The 8,994-nt window shown below is 43.2% G+C and overlaps 1 protein-coding gene across 1 annotated transcript; it reads right to left on the reverse strand.

Annotated features, from left to right (window-relative positions):
* Window positions 1-934: 934 nt before the first annotated feature.
* On the reverse strand, window positions 935-7,635 carry LOC124655504. The gene is made up of 3 exons (XM_047194383.1): window positions 7,096-7,635; window positions 6,276-6,496; window positions 935-1,616 (listed from the first exon to the last, which is right to left on the reverse strand). The coding sequence occupies exons 1-3, from the start codon at window positions 7,580-7,582 to the stop codon at window positions 996-998; spliced, it is 1,329 nt and encodes a 442-aa protein (XP_047050339.1). The 5' UTR covers window positions 7,583-7,635; the 3' UTR covers window positions 935-995.
* Between the last annotated feature and the right edge of the window lie 1,359 nt (window positions 7,636-8,994).

Here is an 8,994-nt window from a genome sequence, read left to right on the forward strand (position 1 = left end):
TTTGTTAATATTCAGAGTACTATAAAGATAAGGAAGGCTAGGAAAACTGCAATGACATTGAAGAGTGAGGCCTCTGGACTACATCAACTGCCTGTGGCTGAGATGGAGTCACTTTGCCTTCTATTTATCCACTGTGCTTTCTGATTGTAATGAATGTCACACTATGTGGTTATTCAAACTTTATAATGATTAATTTTTGTACGTCTGTGATGATATATATTTCGCTGTGTCGTCAACATTGATCTTGGAATTGACGAGTAAAATAGCAGGGTCGGAAAGTTAAGTTCTGGTTCTCACAAGATCCGGCGACAGAAAGAAAGAAGAAAGAAATAAAGAAGGAAGGGAACGAACGGAGAAAAACAGGAGTGAAAAGTAAACTCAAGAAAGAAGAAAACATGAAATCTTTGGAAGAGACCGAGCGGTAGCACCGCACTGCTCCACCGCATATGGCGTGGACCTAGAACGGAACTGCTCCACCGCATATGGCGTGGGCCTAGAACGGAACAGCGGTAGAAACATGCCGCACCACTCCACCGCAGATGGGCAGAGACATGAAAACAGATTAGAGGCACGCAGAAGAAAGGAAGAAATGAGGAACCAGGCAGAGGTGAAGCAAAAAGGAAAAGCAAGGCGTTCCCATATGTACACACGAAACCAGACGTTCCCATATGTACACACGAAACCAGACGGATGCAGAACATCACACGTGCCAGCAAATGGCAAAGGCAGAAAATTGAACCAAAAATCTGAGGAAAAAATGAAGCTGTTAAGGTTTCACAAATTTAACCAGATAACAAGACATTATTCCTTGCAGTCATGGTTTCACAAATTTAACTAGATAACAAGACATTAAAATTAAACAGTATACTACTAGAATTCAAGTGATGAGTACACGGTTACACTCCATAGTTTCAGATATATACTTAACATAGCACTGTCAGGCAACCTGAGATAACTCCCGCTAGGCGCTAGCTAACAACAGCCTCGCTGGTAGATCATTCCATCGCTGGAGAAAACCCACGCATTGGATAGCCTTTCAGAAATGGCGACCAGGCCACCGTGACTTGCATCTTGCATAAGCCAACATCAAGCTCACCCCGACTTCTACCAGCCTCCAACGGTTTAAAGAAGGACTTAGCCTCAGCAACCTTGTCACCACCTCGAAGCAACAAGGCAGAAACCATCAGCTGCCCAAGCCTCTCGACAGATACAACACGACGTGAGAGTTCCACCATGCCATCGGCAGCAGCCACCTTCTCCTCGCCTGAATCGAGCAGCAAGACTTCCATCTGAGGCAGACTGGCAGTACCTGCGGTGAACTGGCCGCGGAACCCAGCTGGCCATGATCCCTCAATGACCTGGACTGTTATAGTGGCCTCGACAGAAGAGACGACGATACCGTATGCCAGCTCCAGAGTGCTGAGCTTGCTGCTGTAGCTTCTGCTGCTCACAATCGATTCGAGTGGTTCATAGTGATTGCAACGCTTGATTACGAGGCTTAGATCCTTGTCCTCAGATTCCGAACTGCCCTTCACTTTCAACACAGCGTCAATGTACACAGATCCATACTCGTGCACAACAGCACGGACGGGACCTGTCAGGACTAAATTCCGATCCTGCATACAATACCATTGATCAAGTAGTGCTTCAAGCATTCCTATGGAAAACATTTATTTTAAAGAAATGAAAGTGTCGATGGTTATCTAATCTGTTCATCAAGTTGAACTTAATTATAGTGATTCGAACTGAAAATATGTGGGAGGCTAATGACAGGAAAAACGACTTAGGTCGAGGAGGGCAATTTGCCAAGAGCAAATACACTAAGTTGCATCATCAATGATATTTAAACCAGGCCTTCAAACTGAAGGAACCCCTTTCGATAAATGACAAGTAAACTGAAGTAAAAAAAAAAAAAGGTAAACAGTGAACAGCACTATCTTAAAAACATCACTGTGGCAAGTCACACTTCAGAAGGGGACACCTATCTCTACTACTATTAAAAGAGATAGAGAGAGCAGATCCAAACGATCTGGGCCGTCTGATCACATAATCCAATGATCCAGATTACCAGAAAAACAGTGTTAGACGCCCCTGATCCCACGACTAGGAAATCAATCGAATCAAACCGCTATGGACGGTTTTCTCCAAACGCCCCGCAACCCAGTCCCTACGCACCGAGCTGCACGCCCCCGCCGCCGCGCACGCCGCCATCCGCATTCGCCCTGCATGTTTCGATTTTGGAGCTGCTAACAACATCCTAAAGCACTGCCCCCACGCCCGCAGTCCGCCGTCGCACTGCACGCCGCCGACCGCATTCCATAGCACCCGCCTGGCGCCGCAGGCCGCCCGCACACTGCCCTGGCCGACCTCGTCCTGCCCGACGCAAATTGGGCTGCCCCCAGAGCATTGCGCGCCGCCGACCACGCCTTTCATGATGGGATCTGGGCTGCCCCCACGCCGTCTAGGTCCTCCAAGGCCAGCACGTCCCACTCATCCTTCTCCAATCCTTGTGTGTTTATTTTCAGATAAGCCATGTGCAGCTACAAGGTATGTCACAGAACTCCAAAAAATGTAGATATCATACCCTCAGATAACTCAGTCTCTCAGACCCTGGTTACAGGATGCCCAAAAAAGAGAAATTTTAAGCATTATATCCCTTGCATCATGTATGCCATACTCTTTCCTGATTGTCTGATTCTTGAGGACAAGGTGGTGGTCTACTTAGTATAAGATATCCCTTGATTCAGAGAACCGTGCTTTAAATGTCTCTTGTTGAATTTTGATTGGTACTACAATTATATTCTCTCGCTAATAGTACCACCGTGCTAATGTAGACCAAAAAAAAATCACCTACAAAAAAGTGCTTTAGTTGCATTTTTCTGTTAAAAAAGTGCAATTGCACTTTTCTAGCAGACAGTTGCACTTTTCTAGGGTGATTGAGACTTAAGAAAATCTCAGTCAACTGAGACATAGGCACACCCCCACATATTAATTCTCTATTTCCCGAATGACATGCTACTGTGACTAGAAAATGTTCAACCAACATATTAATCAATGTTATTACCAGTAGCTTTTTCTGGATATGTCATCCTCCAAACATACATGCAAAAAAAAGTTATTGGATGAACACAGTTGCTGCGTTGAACTAGCTTATTATTATGTGAATATACAGTAAAATGTGTCATATATGCCGATCCAAAAGAGGCCGAGAGGCAGAGGAAGAGATAGTGGTATACAAAAATAAAGACGAGATTTCAAAACGCAGGCGCCAAGTATGAGAGCTTAAAAACAGAGAATGACGCCTATCATTTCCGATACCACAGTTGGTAGGCTTGATTGTATGTTGAACAAAAAAAGCGGAGTATATACAAAGACAATGTATAGCCCACCAACAAAAGAAGGCTGCAGCCTGGAGTGGTCTTAATTGTCAAGAAGTGTCAAAATCAAGAGCGATGCCCTCACTGATTTCACAGCATACCCCATCGAGCAACGTAACCAACACATGTAAATGGCACATAACCCCGATTTAAGTCAATATTGTAAAAATGGTCTATGGCTTAATTGTTTCATGTGTGGTTGCAGGGGTATATTCGCATGCAAGCCCGGAGAGTATTGATCTTGGGTGTATGTGGGATAGTACCTCAACTTGCACTGATGCACATGGTAAGAGCCTCGAACATTCAGAGCTTGATTCTCAATACTGTGTATTTTACCAGTTGGCATAAGCTGACAGGGCAAGGTATCTATTTCTCCTGCGCATCGCCACCTGCCACCAGATTCTCATGGCTGAGGCGCTCTCGCCACCGTACGTGTCTATGCGGTCGCCCCGGCGGGCCGAGAAGGCAGGGCATACCAAGCTGCCTATTCAGTATTCACCGCCGTGCATGGCTGATGCCTATGACTACATATCGATGGTAGACCTAAGTACTCCAGATCCATAACTCAGGTTTACTCTCCTTCTAAATTAAGCCTCCATGCAAGTGTCTTAATTCACTCGCAATTATGTTGTGCAAGGCATGTCCAATTATCCTAATTTTTTCTGACATATTAATTAATCATTGGCTCTTTTTGTCATATCATGAGATCTCTATTTCTTTCAGTTGGTTTCTTTTCATTTTATTATCCGTCTGACAGAGTCTACATGAGGTTCTACAACTTTGTTCTAAGATCCACCTCTGTAGTTCATAATCCATTATTTTTTTCCCTTACGTTCATTATTGGTTTTTACAACGTGACCCATGGTCACTAGCACTCAAGGCCTATCCATCCTTATAGAAGGGAGCTGCGAGCCGCAAACCCAGCTAAGAGGGTTGATAGCTGAGCTGAACTCCAACTCAAGCTAACCACCTGACCCTCTGGTCAGTCTCTCAGCTCATTGTTGGTTTATAAATTACTATACATGAGTAGATGAACCTAACTTATTGCATTGATAATTATTACAGCGATATTATGGTTAGTATCTTGCCGTGACAAATTTAGCATTGTTTTGTGATCAATCTGCAGGAACAGACTAAAGATCAGGTGCCATATTAGTGCACGGTGATAATGATGTTTAATTTTTATTTGCTATAAATCTTTGGTTCAGTACGTGGTAGAGATATTGTAATAGCTAGATAAATGCTTTGTACCTATGATTAATGTTCGGAAGTCTTTTCTACAATGATAAAATTTTCCATCCTGCATTATTTACCATATTTTTCCACCAACTTAAATAGTATGGACAGTTTGTTTTCACTACAAACATACTAGCATATACATGCACATTTACATTCTTTCTATATCTGAGCTTATAATGTATATACATTCTTTCTAGATGCGAGCTTATAATTTATCTTCTAATGTCAACATCGTTTTTTTCCTTTGATCATGATTTCTAAATGAGGAATAACGGTTATATTCGCAATTACTTTCTTATCTATTAATATGATGAATTTCACAGTTTTTTATCTGCAAGATGATTGATGCAGTGTTTAGACAAACCAGTAACATAGATTAATCCATTTTTCCCACAGCAGAGGCACATTCAGGAGCAGGAGCAAAAGCGGTGTTGGAGGCCATTAATCGGACATGGTAAGTCGGAGAAGTGTTTTATACCTGAAGGCAAGGATCTGTTTCTGAAGTGGTTTATATACATAAAGGCCATTAATCAGACATGGTAAGTCAATGAAATTATTTCGAGCCTCTCACTCTTCTCCGCTTCTAAATCTGAAAACTGCTCTTCATTTTTCTGAAACTGCTCTGTATTCAATGAATTTTCCTTGTAGTTATGCAACTGTTGGCTACTAGCGGCAAGGAAAAAGAATTATGTGTCATCTGCTAGAACTGTTTCACCCTTCGTGGAGAAATAGTAGCAGTAACGCCACATGTAGTCATCACCATTTTGTCTCAAGAGGATAGTGAGCCAATGAATCATCAGGTCTCTTCTCAGGACGCTCCTCTCCTCCATGGATGTAAAATATTATTCCTTTGGTTCTTGATTGATTTTTATTGAAGTGAACCTCAATGATTTTGATGAAATAAAAACAGTATGTGTAAATTATAAATTTTCTATGTTTGAATATGTTCCTGCAATGTTTGTATTAATCTCTCACGGATCGCCGAGGTAAAAATTCAAAATTTGAAAAAGACGAAGAATAGCAAATTCATAAGAATACAGGTGCGTGCACGTGCGCATTTACTAGTAACTATCAAACATAAGAAAATAAAATATTGATCTCAAAACAGATTGAGGGAACCGAGCAATGTGCCATACAGAAAATAAAACTAGGCCCATCTGCTCCCAAGTCAATGTTTGCTTACACCTGACCAAGGTACCTAACTATTGATCACCCCTGTTTTCTGATATGTTGCACGAAGATATGAGCATGACTAAGTTGACATCCAAAGCATATTTCAAACTCATCCACCAGCAAGTACGCGCAAACAGTTAATGGAAGGACCAACTTAAGTCAACATACAAAAAACTAGGTGGAATGCAACACAGTTCATGTACACACTTGTTGGTCACATGTAGCCTCTTAGAATTTAGATATTAACATGTCCAATGAATTTTCCTAAACCAAAAATCTGTGTTGTATTCCTCAAAAAAAAAAAAAAAATCTGTGTTGTGTACTTTTCATATTGAACTTTTCTTAATCAAATGCTTTCAATATTTCTTTGACATGTTTTCAATCTGCTACAACGTGGATGTGTTCAGTGGTCAAACATAAGCTGCAGCGGACATTATTAACAGTAAATATTGAATTAGACAGCACAGCAAGAAACAAATAAAGAACCTGTTGGGTGAGGGATTGGCAGTTGTCCCTTGTCCGGCAGAAGATAATATTGCGATTATGATCCAGGGCATCACGCATGGAGATCATGCCAAACACATCAAGGGGACACTGTAAACCCCCAGATATTTCGGCAACCTTGACTGAGAAGATCTGTACGGTACTCGGGTTGCAAGTGAGGTGAGGCATTGGGTTGTCCGTGAAGCGCATGCATGGGATAGGAGCTGCATGTACAGGAGATTTAGATTCAGTAAAAAAGCATAACAATATGCATGAACCGATATAGTCCAATCTACATTTGTTATCAGTTTTACAATAGTACAATTGTAGATCTACATGTCCAGATAATGGTGAAACCGAACTTGTAGGAACATCAATCAACCAACATAGGTTTTTTGAGGGTAAACACTGGGAGAGTTTCCCACTCCAATTTTTATTAAGTATAAGAGGGTCTGTACAAAGACAAGATATTTACAAATAGTATATATATATAACATCAAAAGCACTTAATTATTTTATAGTGCTTAGCCAATCCTGAAATTGTTGCGAAAAAATCCTTCATCTTGTGGCTAAGGCTAACTAGGGCAAGAGTAAATTGATTCTTGAAAATCATGTTGTTTCGAAAATCCATATACTCTAAAAGGCAGGTATATAATAATTTCCATACAAAAGGCAGATTAAGCTTGAGTTTAGCATCTTCAAAAGCTTCCAAGACAGATAAGTCGATCAAGTGATCAACATAGGTACAGTAAAGAAGAAATTAAGGTGAAGATATCAAGTACTTTTTTTCTTCTGAAAGGAAAGTGCAGAAGAAATTACTTACTGGTGTCCTCGAAAGAGCCGTACTGACTGGACCATTTATCGTACCAGCTCCGGCGGTACTCGCTGTAATCCAGTTCAGACCGGTCTTCTTGGTTCGGATCCGGCGGAGGCGGCGGCGCCCGCGCCAACTCCGCTTCTGACGCTAGTAACTTGGCGTACATCCGCTCGGAGATCTCGTGCAGCGCCCTGATCTCCCTCGCCTTATCTTCCCGCACGAACTCCATCCGCTCCTGCTCCGTGAGCTCCTCCACCACAATCGGCTCCATGCCGGGGTTCTCCTTGTTCCGCCTCGCCACCTCTTGGTCCAGCCTTAAGTCTTCGACCAGCTTCGACAAAGGATCTGTCTCTTGCCCGTGAAATGGCACCGCCTGTGAAGCCGCTGAAATCTTCCCCGACAATTTCTTTTGCCTTGCCTGCTTTTTCCCCGACCCAGCGGCCTCAGCCAGATGTTCTCTCTTTCTCCCCGCCTCCTCCATTTCCATCTCCATATCACCAGAGATCGGCAAGTTCTATTGTCCTCGCCGCCGTAACCACTAGCAAACCCTACTTCCTTTTCACCTGAGGAAGGGAGGGAAAACCTGAAATATGATGATATTCAGCAATTAGTTAACTATATACTATGTCCCTGAGCCTGCTTGAGTCCTGAACAAACTGCTGCATTCCTAAACTGTTGTATTCGCTGAATGTTGCTGCCAGCCCTACTGTGTGGGGCTGTTAGTTTTGGTCTTATTGCTTTCTATGTGCTGCACCACCTGGAAATGCAGATTGCTAGTGGAGCATTTTAGGAATAGGTTATCCCGTTTCTGATATTTGCTAATGCAGATATCTTGTAGTTTTAGACTTTTAGTTGAAACTACAGTACTTTTGAGTTCACGTTTGATGCAGAATATCTTTTAACTCTTAGAGCGAACTTTGAACTTTCGGTTGATCTCGTTATATGTTTGCTACTCCTGTAGTCCTGTGAGCCCGATGTTATCACGGAGGTACTCAATGAATTTAAAATGGAACATGTATAGGAACGCAACTTTAAAGTAGGGGCATCCTTTTTTCCCGCCGCGTTAGCTCTAACTAATCCATGCTAAACAAGATAGCGAAATTAATCTAGGGCTTGGCATTAGCCGATCGATTCTCCCATCCCCAACTCACTGAACCCCCGGTGCGCCCACGCGCGCGGCGAGGACGAACCCGAGCTCGCAGTTTCTCCGCCGCCCCGCCCCTGATGGCCTGATCCCTGAAGATCCACCACCCCCACTTTCTGGTGCAGACCGGCTCTGGAATCTGAGGTATGAAAAGCTTACCTCCGTGTATGGTAGGATCGATCAGAGAGTCACCGGGCGAAGCACGTGCGATGCCGGCGGCGGCGGCGGCTGGGAACGGCTGCTAGCTAGCGGCGTTGCGGTGGTTCGACCGGCGAGGCTCTGGCCATGGCGAGCGGCAGGGATGAGGGGTGCGGTGGCAGGCCGTGGTGGTTAAAGGACAGGCCCGTCCAGACATGGGGACGGGACGATCATGGCCGGCACGTCGGCCCGTTTGGCTTGCAGGGCTGAAAAAGGCCTGTTTTCCTGTTTTCTGTTTCCAGCGTAAATACTGTCCAAACATATTGGAAAATTTTGAAAAAATCCAGAAAATCAGAAAAATAGTAATATTATGCAAAGATTTTATGTGGCATAAAAAGAGATTTATTATCTGTTGACTCATTAAAAACTCTAACATCTTGAGATAAGAAAAAAGAGTACACCCACTCTAAAAATCTAAACTACATTGCCGGTTGCTCATCCCTCTTAACATGCAACATGTGGTGCCTCACCAAGGGAACGTGCCCTACTGCGCGATGGAGATTGAACTCTTGTTGGCATCTATTGCACACAACTTTACACCTATTAGCATACATTTACCTCCG

Source organism: Lolium rigidum, chromosome 5 (assembly GCF_022539505.1).
Source record: "Lolium rigidum isolate FL_2022 chromosome 5, APGP_CSIRO_Lrig_0.1, whole genome shotgun sequence".
NCBI classification, from domain to species: Eukaryota; Viridiplantae; Streptophyta; class Magnoliopsida; order Poales; family Poaceae; genus Lolium; species Lolium rigidum.

Bases quoted from the DNA above. Each gene is read 5' to 3' on its own strand.
- LOC124655504 (XM_047194383.1), bottom strand. From the start codon at position 7,582: ATGGAGATGGAAATGGAGGAGGCGGGGAGAAAGAGAGAACATCTGGCT. The intron at 6,497-7,095 runs GTAAGTAATTTC...CTGTACATGCAG, and splicing joins CGGCTCTTTCGAGGACACCA to CTCCTATCCCATGCATGCGC. The intron at 1,617-6,275 runs GTTCTTTATTTG...TATTGTATGCAG, and splicing joins GCCAATCCCTCACCCAACAG to GATCGGAATTTAGTCCTGAC.